Source organism: Pomacea canaliculata, linkage group LG5 (genome assembly GCF_003073045.1).
Source record: "Pomacea canaliculata isolate SZHN2017 linkage group LG5, ASM307304v1, whole genome shotgun sequence".
In the NCBI taxonomy this organism is placed as follows: Eukaryota; Metazoa; Mollusca; class Gastropoda; order Architaenioglossa; family Ampullariidae; genus Pomacea; species Pomacea canaliculata.
The window spans coordinates 26,302,237-26,320,665 of NC_037594.1; the positions used below are offsets into that span (position 1 = coordinate 26,302,237).

The following is an 18,429-nucleotide window of genomic DNA, read 5'->3' on the forward strand; positions in this document are numbered from 1 at the left end:
AATCCAGGCCACTTCGCTCCACGCTCCAGACCTCCTCTCATATCCCCGAACACTACAATGCCTTTATCGGATCACGTAGAAGTCATCAAATGCTTCGTCAACTGTCAGTACTTAGTTCAACAGATTCAAAAAGTTACCACTAACATGAAAACCATCAGTCTTGTTTAAGCGAACAAGCCAGGAGGCATTAAATAGCGTGTATCTGTCGACCAACAGTACAAGAGTAGCTATTAAATATCATCCTAGAAGCCTAACTAAAACACTTTTACCGCAAAGGCGTCAAACAACGAATCAGTTCGATCTGAAAAAAATTAGCCAGAGCGAATCCTGCTGAACCTGACCCTCGGTTCGGTCATCTCTTCCTCTGGTCACCTTGCCCACCCTTCTTCTCAATTCGATCTGAGGACATTTCTTCACAGAAGTCCTCAGTGATGCGCCAACAAACCAAATTAAGCCGCTTGAACTTCGGAACCTAGTTCTAAGTCTCACGAAATGGTACAATCGTTGTACATGATTTATGCCCCTTACAACGATCGTGGAGAATTCCCCAACACTTTGATCTGAGATTCGTTTGTAGATGTGTCCATATTGCAAAGTGCTCAAGGGAGGATGAACTTACTCTTCATGATCACTTCTAAATTGCAGTACATGACTTTCACTGTATCCAAAAACCATTAAAGCCAGCAGAGTACATTCACAACGATCATCATGGCAACTAAAAATCTTTTGAAGAAGAGTGGAATGTTACTTCGACAGGAAGACAACAGGCCCACTAGTTGAACATAGTCGACACACATAGCAGGTAACATTTAACACTCTTTGTTCACTACGTCTCAGTTTGCATCTAGACATCACAACTTCCTGTAACAACCGATTCGTAACTTCTCGCACCTCACCGTTTCCCGTCTGTAAGATTACCATTCCTGTTTGCACTATCTTCGTAGGTTTTGCCCGATTGTAATTGGTTGGGCAATTCGTAGTCTGCGCTGTCCTTTAAGATTCTTTGCACGTCTTGGGCATTCGATTCTGTAGCCGCTCTCCTTCCATACAGTAAGAAACTGCCACAAGCAGAAGAATGCGACACAGGTCTTCATGCGAGGCTCCATTGTGCCCACTCCATAAATCCTGTCCTCTTCCTTTGCTGCCGTGGTCGTCAGCTAATTCCCAGCCGGTTCGTTGTAGCTCCACATTCCTTTCTGCGGCAATAGAAAGAAGACGACTGGCATCCTGAACCTTTATTAGAACGACTTACGAACTTTTATAGATATTAATTCCTGTTTAAATCCTCATCCTAAAGCACCTAAACATGATGGTAGCCAGGTGAGTTTATTAGAAGCCCTTTATCATCCCTACATTCAGCACCTGAAATCTTAACGTAGAAACCTCTGATTGTTAAGGACCGACATAAGTAAAAATACCCTATTATTCATAATTTTCCAAAATATATTCAGCTAGTGTCCTACAATCTTTTTGAGTCTACATCATTTTTCTTGTACTCCTATTGCAAATCGTCCATTCTGTCATTCATCTGCCCCCACTCCTCTGCCTTTCGTGGCCTTCATATCTCGCAAATACACACGCGACTGTTTCAGACAGATTTTGAGAATGTGTCTTCGTCACTTTGATATTTGCCAACTTGGCGTTCTCTTACACATTGAGACGATTATCTTGCCTATGCTAAACAAAATTTTTTAGTGAGAGGTAGCCTAGTTTGACAAGCACTACACTGTGCTATAAACACAATGATTTCTCGCTGTCATCCCCAGCATCTTTAATCATCTCTTATCCTCTGTCTAAGTGCGTACACAAAAGATGTAGCCTGCATCACAGAAGTATATACTAAGAGCTGGCAACATACAAATCCATCGTCTCTAAACAAATATTCAATTTTTACGCTACCTACTATCTAGAATTTATTGGGCAGCTCGAACATGCAAGAGCAAACAACCATCGAGTTATGTCCATTTATCAATCTCTATGTACGCAAGGCGCGCTCCTATTGCCGTCCAGACCCACTTGGTGTGCACCAAACTTATGCACTAGCCAGACCGACTTCACATCTTGCTGCACTACCCAGCCCAGGCATTGGAGACCCAAACCTCTAGCCCCGTCAAAAACCGAATGTTTGCAGAATCTTCCATCCCCATGTCCCGATTATCTGCATATTTGCAAGAAACCTTTCTCGGCAGTTTTAACTACGCCGAGTGTCTATGGTAGGTACGAAACCACACAAAAAAAAACAACAAACAAACCCACCCAAAAGAACAGCGCTCGTCTTTTGAGCAGGATAGGAGGATTCACGTCGACCTATAAAAAAGAAAAAGTCGTTGAAAAAGAAGAGAACAGCGAAAACTTAACCTTGTATTTGATTCTAATGTTATTTTATTGTTGACATACTTGAACCACAATGCATTTAGGGGGTAGGAGCTACAACACCCGCAGTACCAATCTTAATTGAACAAAACAAAATAGTTGTTTCACATGCATAATCTAGTCATCTAAACGGTATCACATACTCTTAGCTCTAGCAAGTTCACCTGGCTCTTCAGTTAACACATGTTAAATTTGAAACAAATGTGTCTCCGTCACTATAACTATCAGTCAGAACATATTAGTATTTAAGGGGAGCTTGATATTCTCGTACGATGGTAGTATCACTCCATAGTGGAAAATCTATTTTCTCTCGCGCTGTCTTCTTCATTATACATAGCATTCAGCAATAAAAAAGCATGCAGGCCAAACTTCAGTCTGTAACATGTCTACACTTAGAATTAGTGTGGAAGTGTGTTTGTTATCGTAGTATTGTGCTCGATGATCGTTACTTGCCATGTCAGGGTGTCCTCCCCAAGCTCACACTCCTTCACCCCACTACCATTAAATTCACCAGTAAAGGTTAAAGTAAGACAGATGCCCACTTAGGGAATCGCACCAAGTTGTAAAATAACAAAATACATAAGATAAGAAATCTTTTACAACTCTAGTTAAAAAAATATCCATTGAATCATAAAGACGGGCGGCTTCATTAAATTTGTTCACAATTTTCCCCCTTATAACACCGGCAATCGGGAAAGCACATTCTATCCTCCCCTTGCCACTGATTGACAATATTCCCCTTGACGAGGTCGGCATTTTTCCTGGAATTTAGATACCTAAAACGCCGTACTTTCTTAGTCCTCTCACACAACCAATTGATCAGAAAAAAAAAAAATTTCTACAAGATCTTGTTTTACTACATGTAATATTCAACATTTGGTTAAAAATGTCAAAGCAACGCGTGAGCAGTTGTGTGCTGTAATTTACTTTTTATTTTTTTCGACACAACAGAGAAACCAATCAGTCCCTGCAGAAACCCACAATCATCAGTCTTATACTTCTCAGTGTCCTTACAAAAAAATCGCAATTTTGAAGACAACTCTTACAACACCGTATAATAATTTCGACAGACTCACCAAACACAACACGACTCGTGAAGAAAATGTGACACCAAAACAATTCGAGTCTTCGGCGTCGTCACTTGTATTATCAGCAAATCGTAACCGACTGAGTACATCCAGCCCTAGTACTCAGAAGAGCGCCTACTCTTGGACCGTGCTTGCTACCTCGTAAGCACATCAACCGTTTCTTCACGCTTCTGACATGGAATCAAACGACATTCATTAATCGACAAACCTTTACCAATGATTCAACCTCTTATGATTGGAATGATATCTCAAGAAGACCAAACAAGCGTAGTGAAGTCCATTGCATGCAGGGCGACTAATTGAGACAGCTGGAACACTCGGCATCTCATGCCGCCTCGCACCCGACAATAGATTATCTTCTCTACTGAAGTGACAGTTCTTCTTAAGATAAGAAGCTACTTGAACTCATTCATCTTGCCACTCTAATACTCCCTTTCATCTGACTGCTCGCTACGCCTCTGTTTTACTCGACGTATCAATATGTAATTTAATAACCTTCTCAATGAGAAATACTCATGAAAATGCGCTTCGGGTCAAAAGCAATGACCACAAACTTTCTACTGTCAGGCCTAGGGTTAGTTGTCAAGAAACTTCAATACTGGACCGTTACGACACTTCACTAACACAGTTTTGTCTGATGACGCACAACATGGGGACTAACACTCAGCGCGCACTGCACAATTATCCTACACCGACACTCTACACTATCCGCGATGCACAGGCTCTCCCCTAGGGACTTTGTTTACCCATTGGCACACGCATCCTGTGTCAAGGCGTCTGGGTGCATTTCCCACTTTGACGTGGTGCTCTCTTACCTTTGTGGCTCTTCTAAGGTCAAGTAAACTCCAAAGAGCACAACCGACGATCCTGGTGATTCATGTAACCCCCGATTGCTCTAAAATCAGCTAGTTCCTCCATCCTGCCACTGGTTTGTTACAATGAAACTATGTCGCTGTTGTATTTAGCGTCCAGGGGTTGTCTCATAACACCACACATATGTCCTCTAAATTCCTACTCTAAGCAATTTTTAAAAGTCAAACACTCATTACTTTTCAATCTTCATAGCGATTTACTTTCTTTCTTTTCTGTTACTACTATCCACCGCAGTCTTGATTCCTCTCTGCTCCTCTTGTGTGCACCACGAGTCAACATGAAGTCTGTAAGAGAGATCAGCCATCTCAAATGTCCGTAAGACAAATGAAAAACAGCGCGAGACCACACAGATATTCTGCTTAAACCTCTAATTATGGAGAACTGCTAACCCTACTAGACACAGCAACGGGCATATTGCCTTACAAGCGTAGATGTAATGTCCTGCCTACCTGGTCACATGTGTCAATTTCTGTCAGAACATGTTAGTGTCAATCGACCCCACTACTCTATTACTTTTACAGACTTTGAACTGCTCCGAACTACAAAAGCACAATTCACTCACTAACTTCCTGTAACATGTGGATCCGTTATGATGTAAATATCTTGGAAAACTTAGACAAGTTGATCACTGAAACAAATTCACCTACAGCTGAGCAAAGCCATACACCACTCGCTTGATCGTCATTGCAGGTGACAAATAATCAAATGATAACTGTATTTACCTATTCTCTGCCTCTGTCAATCTGACTATATTATCAGTCTAGTAAACACGCAAACTAGCATGACACAATAGATAACATGTAGTGACAATTTTGAAATGAGACTGTAACGTCCTGTCACCTATGCTACCCGACAATACGATTGGGTCGGGTTACCAGATCTAGTGTGCAAGCTATGAGCTCAGCAGCTCGGTCTGCGGAACACACATCACATCTCATGCCTCTCGTCTCGTTCTACTGGAGATAGTATCCTCTGACGGAAACTATGAATTTTTCTAATAACATCCCTATAACGAACTATACTTTGTGACTTAAAGTATCTATACAAAAAAAAAATTAAAAACAAAAAAATAAACCAGCGGTCGAAATTCTCCCTTTGTTCACTAAAAATAATCCATCGAATAAAAGTTTAAAACTTCACATAATAAATAATCTTGCATCGTCGATCTCCAATACTCACCTCTCTCTTTAATAATGCAATTCCAGCTCCGACAAACCAGATTAACATGAATATCCTAGCTTCGATTCATCATCCTTCAATCTTTTCACCGTGGTTGTCGCAGTTCTACTGGCGCTCCCTTTTGTCCCCAGGAAGCTTCATTTGATCTTCACTGGCTTACTCTCTTTTCTGCTTGGCGGACTACAATCTGGTGAGCTCCAATCCCGTGGTTACCTTACAACAGAAACACATGGAATAGCTTTCGAAAGAAGGAAATCCTAAGAAAAGCAACTTAACAAAGTTATTCTTTCTCACATGAGAAACTATGAAGTATATTGTGTAGTCAACACCGAACGAAGATGAGTGTGAATGGCTCAGTCTTCTCTTGACCAGTCACTTCTACTAGACGCTAAACTTGTGATGTGCACACAAGAGAAGAGAGAAAGAAAGTGTGTTTGTCCAATTATCTTTTTTATTCTACACCGACCCAAACAAACCATAGTACAGACGCACATATCAATCTAACAACACCGCCATGTCCCTCATAAAAAAAATAAATCCAGTACTGACAGACCCAATTCTTACAGCCTATAGCATAATTTTCCATCCAAATCAACAGCAAACAAAACAATCCGTGAATAATGTGAACACAAAACAAATTAGGTCTGTAACTTATTATGTAACATTCTTAACGACTCTGTAGTACAATCAAGCGCTAGGTACGCAGGAATAGTGCTTACTTCGTCGTACCGTACTCTGACCTCTAGCACCACCAACGTTTACTCACCGCTTGAATAGAGAATTCGTAAATCACAATTTAAATTGAACCTTACAAGTCATCTAAAATCTCTATACTTAAAAACTCATTATCTCAAAGAAACTAAACAAGGTCCGTAGTTTCTCCATTCCATGCAGCGACTATTGTAGCGCGAACACGCGTAATTCCTCATCGGAAAGCCTGGAATGTCGTAATACCCGTGACCACTCACATCTCATGCCCTCGCACCACCGGATATGACTCATAATCTCTGTAGGAGTTGACAGTTTTGTCCTATCAATGTAAGAACTATTGAAACTTCAGGTATTTTGGCCACTGAAAGTACTCATCACTCTTTGCTACTCAAGCTATAATAACATAATGTAATTTATTTAAATTAACATAATTTGAAGATGCTTGTTGTGTGTCCGTTGGCGTAAAAGCACCTCCACCATAACACTCACTGTTTCTTCAGGACAGATTGAATTTCTGCTGACGATAAGTTTTACTAGCGTGTACAGACAACTAGAGCATCTTCGATTCCGAACAGATGCCTTACCTAGGCACACTCACGCTAAACAGCAAGCCTGTTCTACACGCCTGATCAATATTCCACACACACTAGCCATAGCGAAGTACGTGAAGCAGATATAGTCTCCGTCTTCTCACATCTACTTTCATCCCCGTGACACAGATACCTGGCCTGAACTCAGACCACCAATGAAATCGCCTATACCTTTCTCCCCTTAAGCCCACTGGCGATTAATCGCGCATCCCTCCTGGTACTTACTCCCACCCGCCTTCATAGCCTCTGGGTAACTATTTTCATTGCCGCCGCGGTGGTAGCACAACTACAATGTCTCAGGCATTACCGCTGCCTCACCCGTTATGATAACCACAAAGTTCCTACGCTGCATATCTACAGGTCTTGCCAATCTATCATATAAATTACGACCCTGACCTACAAGGACACAACGGACGCTGAAATGAGAATTACATTCTTCGCGCTCACCTTCAATCACGATCCCATTACAACCTCAAAGCACTAACGAAATAGCCGTCCCTGTTTTTCTTCCCCCACAGATTTTTAAGAATGAAACTAGTATGTAGCTTTCTGCGTCGTGTGTTGGACCCCCTACGGATTGTTGCTGCTCTACACAGATCCCACAGCAAGTCGCGACAATAGTGTTATCACCGCACCTCCTTCCGCTCAACTCCCACATCCATACTTTTCTCTTAATGTCCTACGTACAATTTACCCACACTTGTCACGCTCACACACCCGACGGAGATCTATCATCTGGACTCTTAAGCGTCTGCAGAAGCACCAAGAACTAGACCGATATCAAGTCTTTGAATACACGACCATCATTACTGCGTGAACTCTGCACCATCTCCAGAGAGAAAGCCTGAACCTCTACCCAAGACAGACCCCGAGTGTGTCAGATGAGCTTTCAACAAAGGCCGCTCATCGAACTCACCCTGCTCCACGTCTTCGTCAATTTCTCGTCAGCAACCCCCATTATTTGGTTATCAAATCGATACCACTACTTTATTATCAACCTTTATTACAGACTTTCACGAGCACTTCTCGACTTGCTCTTACCACCACCCACAATAGGACTATCCTCTACTACCTTTCGCCTAATGTTGCCTCAATCCAGCCCCCGCGTGTATGGGGCACATCTCCGCTGAACAACCCGTTCAGGTCATCATTAAACGTTGGAACAACAATCATGAAAACTGTAGTTTACTTACTTTCTTTGTTCTTGCTCTCTTCTGCTCATCGCCTTACGTATCAGTTATTAAACAGACGAGATTATGGCTACACGGGCATTAACTGTAAAGCGTTACTCCGACAAGATTGACAATGTCACCTTACACATGTCTCTGTCACTAGATACTGTAACACCCGTCCCTGCATAGGACATGGACGTAAAGTGTCTGGCACTAATACGAAATCTTATTTATCTGATGCAATTACATGTCCTTTATAGATCGACATATTTTCTAGTTTCTTTTTTAGTTCTTTTTCGTCGCGACGTTAATCTCGTCTCTTCTTCGTCTTTCACTTTGCTATCGTTACCATCGTGTTTTGTTCTTCATCGAACTTTCCACATTAACACAAAGTTTAAATCTCTATCAAGCGCTCAGTGTACCGCGTTGTTGATGTCTGAAGCCTGCTCAATGAACCAGAAACTCACCACGTGCATATCAATCAAAATCCGACTGTAGCTCTGCACGTCAATACACTGCCTATTATACCATCTATAATCCTCCCAACAGACGTGACTATTCACTCGACATTAAATGTTATGGGCAATGAAAGTAAGCTCACCCAGAATGGCCCGCCACTAAACAATGTAATGAGCCTCAGATCAACAAAAATAGATACTAAACGCAAAAGAAGACAATCTCTCATTCCAGATAAAATATTTCCACTAAAAGCACTCACAAGAAATTCATCAGACAACATGCAGACACACATCCTCTCGTGAGCGCCCGAAACCATCACACACCCTCCTACCCCACCCCTACCACCCGAACCCTAGTCAGCGCCACGTGATCCTAGTATATATATCTATGTGCTCATAAGCTGCCTTCTCATTCAATACAAAAATTGAATTGCCTCTTCATTCACAATTGCTCACTATTCAGCCAACAGAACATTGTCACCCTACCTCCAACCAACCCACAAACATAATTATTCGACTTCAATATACAATTCCCTTCAGACAGCAGCAAAACACAAAGGCATGGTGAATGCAAAAAGTACCAACCCTTGAGGTCTAAGACTTCATACGCGAATTTTAATACTATTCATGTGAGTATCCATGATACAGTTGGTACATCAACCCAATGGCTACGTAGCGTTTATCCTGTTTCATGTCTCTAACAGAAATCGGTAAAGTAAAAGCTCGTGAAGCATAAATGTTTACATTTTAAATAAAGAATCAACAACATTTACGGTTTTAAATGTTTCAAGTTCAGTACCCTCCAGATATAATTTTAATAAGGGTTAACAAACCCCTTAACTTTAAACTATTCCATGCAGGTTGACTATCCGACAATAGGGATTGTGGTCCTGGGTGTACAGATGGCGGTAGTGTGCGAAGCTGAGGGAGCTCCGGGCAGGCCTCGGTCCTGAGGAGGACACTCGCATCTCATGCCGTCTCGTTCCACTGGAGCTGAGATTATCTCTCCTGACGGAAGTCGACAGTTTTTTCCTGTAATGTAATAAGTTACTCAGTTACTCAGTTACTTTGTGACTTTCAGTCAGTCAGTCAGTCAGTCTGTCAGTCTGTCAGTCAGTCTGTCAGTCAGTCTGTCAGTCTGTCTGTCAGTCTGTCTGTCTGTTCAAGTTAGTATGTAAATCAGTCATATGTTTTAACAAGGACAAGGTGAGTTGTGAAGAGAGGAAACTTAGTCTATACTGACCGTTGGGACACCTGTAACAGCAGCCGGATCTGACGTAATCTACGCACATGGGAGCCAGGCAGTCCCCGTACATGCAATTAAGTCCCTCCCGTCCACACTCGCAGATACGGCACGCGCCAGGCTCCAGGTCCGTGACACTCTGACCGAGTGGTATGTGCCTCCCATCATCAGTAACACAGCCAAACGGCGTCGTTGGTAGCCATAGTGGGTTGTTGTTGTTGTCACTGGGATGGTGGAGGTGGGAGTGCAAATAGCGGTAGAGTAGATCGCAGAAGGAACACCAGGTAAGGAGTAGCTCTGTCTTGGACACTCGCACCTCATTCCATCTCGCTCCACCGGGTCTGTGATTATCTCTCCTGACGGTATTCGACAGTTTTGCCCTGAAATATAAATAACAGTTTTCAGTTAACTCTGTTGTAGTGCTAATATTAATTAAAGAAAATCAGGCCATAGAACTAAATTTAGAAAACTTTCATTGCCTATTATTATAATCGAATGGTCAACAATGTAACAATATCGAAGGGTGAAAAGGGACTTTTGTTAAGGAATAAGATATATTGCGTCGTATCTACGAGTAAAATTTAATTTTAAAAGTCTTTACTACTTATTGGTGTAAAGAACTAGACATTGTGTACTGAAAATGTGATGCAATTGTTTTAAAATATAGACAAGTAATTTTTTTTTCTAAAATGAAGTTTAAAGGTTTCATCAACTCACCGTGGGACAGGTGTAGCAGCATCCGTCTCTGGTGACATAGTCCACGCACATGGGAGGTAGACAGTCCATGTACATACAGTTTAGTCCATGGTAAGTACAATCACATGTGCGACACCCTTCTGTCAGACTGTGACCCAACATCACGTGTTTTCCTGTGTCAGTGAGACAGGACAGGGGTTGGGTGATCGGTGGCGTAGTGGTCATCTGCTGCCCTCCAACTGATGGACAGGTCAAGCTTGCAAGCATCGCGACAAAGAGAATCATGGCGGACAATGGACGTGTGGTTCCTCCGGGTGTGTTTATTTACTGACGGCGATAGTCGTCGCTGTGTCACAGATGTAGTTGTCCTTAGTTTCATTCAGTTGAAGTAAATCTGTAGTAACAGCAGTTAAAAGTGCGGCCAGGTCCACTAGTGCGACTGAGACAAACAGGTGGCTGTGAGAAAATGAGATAAGAACTGAGAAGACTGAGGTCAGGGGCTTGGCATCTGCACGAGCGGATTGGCTAAAGTCTTGGGGCGCGTGCACGACGTCATTGCTATTTATAGAACAGGATCTCCTCTTGGTTTGTAAACACTCAACATTAGGAGGCTAAGGATGAAATAGTCACATAATTTACATAATTCCATGAGTGGGTTATTTTATTTTACATGGATAAGTATGAATATTAATTCACAGAGATAATACACACACATTCATGATCCGTAAAGACAGACACACATAGAAAATTTAGGTGTGTAACTTTATTATAACAAGTCGTAACCGATGTAGTACAATCAATCCTAGGTACCAAAGATAAGTCAAGTAATAGCTAACATGTAGTCGTTTGATTTTTATAACCGTTGCCTTCAAATTTGAATGAAGAATCAGTGACATTCACAGTCATAAATGACAGACTTTTACAATGTTTCAATCATTATATTATAACAAATATTATCTTAAGAAGGCTAAACTAGGTCCGTAGCTTTAGTCCATTCCTTGCACTGCGACTATATGAAGACAGACGTACAGATGGCGGTAGTGTCCTCAGGGGAGGGGATGCCGGGAAGAAGCTCATAATCCTGCGGAGGACACGCACATCTCATGCCGACTCGCACCACTGGAGTTGAGATTAGTTCGCCTGACGGACCCTTCAGTGTCCTTAATTAACCACATGATTGTTTTGAAATCTTGGAAGAAAATTCTTCAAAACTTTGAAACATTTTTCCATCTTGATAGAAGGAAACACAAACGATGCGTGTGAATGAAATGTGACACAAAGACGATTCAGGTCTGTAACTTTATCATAGCAAATTATAATTATCTGTATGCAGTATCAGTGTAGCATACTTATAGTACAACTGTACCGATTGTACTAGTTTAAGGTAGACGCTTTACTTAAAGTAATTAGCTAATTTTGCAAACCGTTCAAACTCGTGTAGATGACATGTTGCTCAGTTTCTTTGTGCACAGATCAGTTCTACTGAGCGCTCAATTTGTGGAGGTGCAGACAAAACGGTCTCTGATTCACATCTCCTTCATGCTTCTCTCGAGAGATATCTGCCGACAATTCTGGATGTTGGAGGTTTTCTTCGGATAGTCTAGCTTCCTTGCAAACGAGTTCGCCAGTCGGTCATCTAGGGGACTTGGTATAGTGACTGCTCCAGTACGCTTGCATTCGCCCAGACGTCTGTAAGTCCTCTCTCATGACAGGTATGGGTAACTGCTATCCTACCAGTACCCGTTCTGCTTTGGATGGTGAGACTCATCTGGAGATGTTCGGGTCACGACCCAAGGCACTCGTCTCTTCTGGACAGTAGTCTCAGGGCTTGGTTGACGGTAGAGGACACGTGCTAATTGTAGCAGACAGTCACGTGAACAGCCCCTCGAAGTCCTTCACCACATCTCGAGTCTTGCGAGGTGAAGCTAGCAACAAGAGATGACGAAGATCAGTCTGTGCACCTCTAGTCTTCTGCAGAGCATCGGGAGGGCCATCAAGCACCAAAGGACAATTCTGGGACTAGTAGAGAAGTCAACGAGAACGGGCAGTTTAACTACCAACCTCCCTCCTTCCACTTTCCTGTTTCTTTAAGTGTCTCGACATGCACACTTATTTGTTGGCAGTTCACACTCACTACTTTGGAACAACATACACTGTGGAGACATATGATCTTTGTTGGCACGAATACACGCTTAATACTTTGTAAAAACATTCATTCCTTTGTACACACAATGCCTTCAGATGAACATTGATAAACCTGTTTTATTGTTCTTGGAGGAACACACCCCAGCGTATTGTCTGCCTTAGAAATCTTGTATAAGATTTTTGCTTCAAGACTAAACTACAGAAAAGTGTTCATCCAAAACAGAATTTTTGTAGCGTATACGGTCTTTTGCAAAGAAGTGTTGTAGAGAAGGTTTTTGAGAGTAATACCGCGTAAAAGACAACGTCCATCAGGATTAGCATGTTCGACACGACACACACAAAGGAAATTCTTTAAGATGGGTACGAAAGGGAAGTGACAGAGAACACTCTTTACAATAGGCGGGGATGGTAGTTCTTGGAGTGAGAATGGCGATGGTGTGGTGGTCAGCAGGAACGCCGGGAAGGTAGGATTTTCCTGTTCAGGACACTTGCAACTCATTCCGTCAAGCTCCACAGGGCCTGTGATGCTCCCCTGATGGCAGTCGGCATTTTGTCCTGGAAAAAACAAGTCAGGGCACTGTCACAGAGGGTGATACGAGGCTCGCACAGGGATGGTGGCTGAGAAAAGGAAGTTTCTCTCAGGACTGAGTTTTTAAAATTAGATATCATTAATAATTAATAATAACATACCTTAGATAGTAGTAAGGAGAAACTGGTGTATGTTTACTATGAAATTCTTGTCAAAATTTTTTGTGTACTTTTATCAATTATTATGTCATGAAGTTAGCTAATTTTATTAAATATCTACAGGCCTACAAAAGAGGCAGAGTTATTTTCTGACGAAAGAAAGTGCAAATTAAATCTTTCGTGTAACTGGGATGAGAGTAAAAATATAAAAATTCAGTGAGCTATTTTAATATTCTGGCTTTTAATATTTTAATATTCTGGCTTTTAATATTTTAATATTCTGGCTTTTATTTTGTGCGCGTGTGTGTGCGCGAATGCTCACCGTTTGGACAGTAGTAACAGCAGTCTCCACGGATATAATCCACGCACATAGGAGGTGGACAGTCTCCAGGTATACACGTCAGCCCTTCAAAGGTACACTCGCAAATCCTGCACCATCCTTCTCCAAAATATTTATCGCTTTCACCCACTTGCAGATGAATGCCCGTGTAAGTGACACATCCCGGGATTGTGGGTGTCGTGGTCGTCTGCGGCCAAGTGTAGCGAGGTGACCTGCGTGGCAGTGCATCTGTCGTGCAGAACAAGCACACGACAAGCAGCACGGCTGCTGCTGCTGCTGCTGTAGTGGAGGAGATTACTAAGTCCGTCGAGTGAATGCCAATGATTCTAAACGCGTCCCTGGAGGTCTTGGTAACGGATAGTGCCAACTGTTGTTGTCTTCTCGCGCACAGCACTGCTTTAAAATCAGGTCCCGGTGGGTGGGGCTTAAATACCAACCGATGACATGGCTATAAAGTCATCCGTGTATGTCCGACAACACTGAGTTCAGGTTGAGGACGCGCTGGTCAAAAGGAAATAGTCAATATATTGTTGTGATGATAGCTGTTTCCCTTGAGTACATATACTTGCACCCTTATATCAGACCAGGTGAGCGTTAATGTTTGCGCGATGATAAGAAGTGACACCTAAGGACTGATAAGAAATATTTATCTCAAATACCTAACTCGTCTATGTTGTTACAAATGATAACTTAGCCCTCTCAACGAACCGGTTACTTTCTTAAATTGCTTTATCACTCTTTTCTCCTTAATTATTGCTGCTTTATGGGGGACATAATTTTATATTCATGGTTTTACACTCCTTGGACTTGACATGCTGTTGTTTTGGTCGATTCCCTGCCGTGTGAGAAATATAACCGGCTGCCTGCTCGTCTGTGTGGTCGGCTGCATCGTCGATGATGTCATCCTGGGGAAATGGGTGGACGCACTGATTTTTTTAAAAGTGAGGAAGGTGGTCACGTCCACCCAGACGTCTCGAGGAGACTTGCGTGGCCTTGCGTTTGCTGCACCCGGCATGCACGCGACAAACAGCACAGCGAAAAGACTTGTGTTGAACATGGCCAAACCTTGCCGTGGTTGGTATCTGAAATTGGAATTTACTGATGGTGGTCGTCACTGTGGTGAGTTGGTTGGATACAGTCCACGTAGCGCGCTTCTTGAAAGTAAACATATGGAATGGAAGATTGGGCCAAACAGCAGCGAATGATAAATTATCTTATCTTAAAACATCGCGGACAAAGATAATGTGTGCCTTGACACAGCGGTAGGAGGACGCCTGTGGGTTGAACACATCTACATCATTTGAAAGCCACCTTGTAGTAATTAATGGGCATATGGTAGTATAGTGCTAAGATAGTCGAGTATGTTAGCACCACACTACCTGACGCCTCATTTACTTACTGGAAGATGATTGCTTGCAGTGAGGACCAAACGGTCTCTGATTCACATCTCATTCATGCTTCTCTCGAGAGATATCTGCCGACAATTTTGGATGTTGGAGGTTTCTTCGGATAGTCTAGCTTCCTTGCAAACGAGTTCGCCAGTCGGTCATCTAGGGGACTTGGTATAGTGACTGCTCCAGTACGACTTGCATTTGCCCAGACGTCTGTAAGTCCTCTCTCATGACAGGTATGGGTAACTGCTATCCTACCAGTACCCGTTCTGCTTTGGGTGGTGAGACTCATCTGGAGATGTTCGGGTCACGACCCAAGGCACTCGTCTCTTCTGGACAGTAGTCTCAGGGCTTGGTTTGACGGTAGAGGACACGTGCTATTGTTAGCAGACAGTCACGAGAACAGCCCTCGAAGTCCCTTCACCACATCTCGAGTTCTTTGCGAGGGTGAAGCTAGCAACAAGTGATGACGAAGATCACCAGTCTGTGCACCTCTACGTCTTCTGCAGAGCATCGGGAGGGCCCATCAAGCACCAAAGGACAATTCTGGGGACTAGTAGAGAAGTCAACGAGAACTGGGCAGTTTAACTACCAACCTCCCTCCATCTCACTTTTCTATTTCTTTAAGTTCGCGACATGCACACTTATTTGTTGGCATGTTCACACTCATTACTTTGAACAAACATACACTTATTACTTTGTGGAAACATATGATCTTTGTTTTGCACGAATACACGTTTACTACTTTGTAAGAACATTCATTCCTTTGTACACACAATGCCTTCAGAGGAACATTGATAAACTGTTTTATTGTTCTTGGAGGAACACACCCCAGCGAATTGTCTGCCTTAGAAATTTTGTATAAGATTTTTGCTTCAAGACTAAACTACAGAAAAGTGTTCATCCAAAACAGAATTTTTGTAGCGTATACGGTCTTTGCAAAGAAGTGTTTAGAGAAGGTTTTTGAGAGTAATACCGCGTAAAAGACAATCTGTCCATCAGGATTAGCATGTTCTTGAAGATTTGACTAAGACACACACAAAAAAGGAAATTTCTTTAAGATTGGGTACGAAAGGGAAGTGACTCAGAGAACACTCTTTATGGTAGGCGTGGAGATGGTAGTTGTTGGAGTGCAGATGGCGATGGTGTGGCGGTCAGCAGGAACGCCGGGAAGGTAGTATTCCTGTTCAGGACACTTGCAACTCATTCCGTCAAGCTCCACAGGGCCTGTGATTAGCTCCCCTGATGGCAGTCGGCAGTTTTGTCCTGGAAAAAACATAGTCAGGCACTGTCACAGAGGGTGATACGAGGCTCGCACAGTGATGGTGGCTGAGCCTACCTGCCCAACGACTAATCCAAGTGGAGACATCAGTTGTGTCGTGAGTGTTTGATTGTACGATTTAAGATAAGTTGTGATTGTGGAAAATATATATATATAGAGATTTATGGAACATGTTGATACAGTGAACGCAGTGTTGTGCCGAACTTTACACTTCTTTATTCTTAAGTTGAACACGAAGAAAACAAAGTTTCTCTTAGGACTGAGTTTTTAAAATTAGATATCATTAATAAGTAATAATAACATACCTTAGATAGTAAGGAGTAACTGATGTATGTTTACTATGAAATTCTTTTCAACATTGTTTGTGTATTTTTATTAATTGTTATGTCATTAAGTTAGTTAATTTTATTAAATGTCTACAGGCCTACAAAAGAGGCAGAGTTATTTTCTGACGAAAGTGCAAATTAAATCTTTCGTGTAACTGGGATGTGAGTAAAAAATATAAATATTCAGTGAGTTATTTTAATATTCTGGCTTTTAATATTTTAATATTCTGGCTTTTAATATTTTGATATTCTGACTTATTTTGTGCGCGTGAGTGTGCGCGCGCATGCTCACCGTTTGGACAGTAGTAGCAGCAGTCTCCACGGATATAATCCACGCACATAGGAGGTAGACAGTCTCCATGTATACACGTCAGCCCTTCAAAGGTACACTCGCAAATCCTGCACCATCCTTCTCCAAAATCTTTATGGCTTTCACCCACTTGCAGATGAATGCCCGTGTCAGTGACACATTCCGGGATTGTGGGTGCCGTGGTAGGCGCGGGTGTCGTGGTTGTCGTGCGCAGCCAAGTGAAGCGATATGACCTGCGTGGCAATGCATCTGTCTTGCAGAACAAGCACACGACAAGCAGCACGGCTGCTGCTGCTGCTGCTGTAGTGGGGGACATTTCTGAGTCCGTCGACGTGAATGCCAATGATTCTACAGCTTCTTGGAGGTCTTGGTAACGGATAGTGTCAACCTGTTGTTGTCCTTCTCCCCGCACAGCACTGCTTTAAAGTCAGGTCTCGGTGGGTGGGGCTTAAATACCAACCGATGACATGGCTATAAAGGCAGTCCGTTATGATCCGACAGCACTGAGTTCAAGGTTGAGGACCGCCTAGTCAAAAGGTAAATGGTCAATATATATTGTTGTGATGATAGCTGTTTTCCCTTGAGTACAATATACTTGCACCCTTGTATCAGACCAGGTGAGCGTTAATCTTGCCGCGATGATACGAAGTGACACCCAAGGACTGATAAGAAATATTTATATCAGATACCTAACTCGACTATGTTGTTACAAATGATAACTTAGCCCTCTCAACAAACCGGTTACTTTCTTAAATTGCTTTATCACTCTTTTCTCCTTAATTATTGCTGCTTTATGGGTGACAATTTTATATTCATGGTTTTACACTCCTGGGACTTGACATGCTGTTTTTTTGGTCGATTCCCTGCCTTGTGAAAAATATAACCGGCTGCCTGCTCGTCTGTCGTCGGCTGCATCCTCGATGATGTCATCTTGGGGAAATGGGTGGACGCATTGACTTTTTTAAAAGTGAACTTTTCGTTGTTGGCGTCTGTTTCCTCTGTATTCTCTGATTTTTTTCACTTTATTCTCATCATTGCTTTCATCACGTACTACATATTGATCTAGTTTTTGTGTGAATGCACTTTCCTGTATTAGCGTGAGTTTGCTCTGTATAAAAGGCAGATTTATGAATATGATTACAATTATATTACACAGCAATATTTTGCAAGTGAATACGATATTTGCTGAAAATTCTATTACACATTTAGCATTTGGAGAACAAAGAGGGATATCAAACAAGTAAGAAATGGATCAATCGATTCAAACTATTCCTGTCACCAGAACAACAACATACGGTCACACCCTCGCTTTTCTGCATGTTGCTACTTCCCTGCACATCTGTTTATCCTTCCGTCGTTTATATTTGTTCTTTTGTCCCTCGCATGTTACCCAGGTCTCGTTCTTGTTTAAGCGCTAAGAGCATGCTCCTTACGAATGTGAGTATGCACTACACAAATCTTGTATTATAATTATTATTATTAGATACCAGATAGATGAATCACTATGAGTTGTCAGTACATCCTGTTACTCTCAAAATTTTGTGACTTAACAGAATGACCAGGTG

At 42.2% G+C, this 18,429-nt stretch overlaps 2 protein-coding genes across 3 annotated transcripts in view; both read right to left on the minus strand.

Annotated features, from left to right (window-relative positions):
- Nucleotides 1-10,863, minus strand: part of LOC112564853 — a 14,216-nt gene extending 3,353 nt beyond the window's left edge. Inside the window, exons 1-3 of one of the 2 annotated variants that reach the window (XM_025239925.1) lie at nucleotides 10,405-10,851; nucleotides 9,688-10,067; nucleotides 9,132-9,476 (exon numbers count right to left, since the gene is read on the minus strand). In XM_025239925.1, coding sequence (XP_025095710.1) covers nucleotides 9,310-9,476; nucleotides 9,688-10,067; nucleotides 10,405-10,442 — 585 coding nt within the window. In that variant the 5' untranslated portion in view covers nucleotides 10,443-10,851 and the 3' untranslated portion in view covers nucleotides 9,132-9,309. Of the gene's footprint in view, nucleotides 1-9,131; nucleotides 9,477-9,687; nucleotides 10,068-10,404 lie in introns of those variants that run through there. The other variant, XM_025239926.1, reaches the window with a different exon arrangement.
- A 4,799-nt stretch (nucleotides 10,864-15,662) lies between these two features.
- Nucleotides 15,663-17,297, minus strand: LOC112564854. The gene is made up of 2 exons (XM_025239927.1): nucleotides 16,847-17,297; nucleotides 15,663-16,212 (listed from the first exon to the last, which is right to left on the minus strand). Exons 1-2 carry the CDS (start codon nucleotides 17,178-17,180, stop codon nucleotides 16,031-16,033), a joined length of 516 nt encoding a protein of 171 aa, XP_025095712.1. The 5' UTR covers nucleotides 17,181-17,297; the 3' UTR covers nucleotides 15,663-16,030.
- Nucleotides 17,298-18,429: the final 1,132 nt, after the last annotated feature.

Bases quoted from the DNA above. Each gene is read 5' to 3' on its own strand.
- LOC112564854 (XM_025239927.1), bottom strand. From the start codon at position 17,180: ATGTCCCCCACTACAGCAGCAGCAGCAGCAGCCGTGCTGCTTGTCGTG. The intron at 16,213-16,846 runs GTGAGCATGCGC...TGTTTTTTCCAG, and splicing joins CTGCTACTACTGTCCAAACG to GACAAAACTGCCGACTGCCA.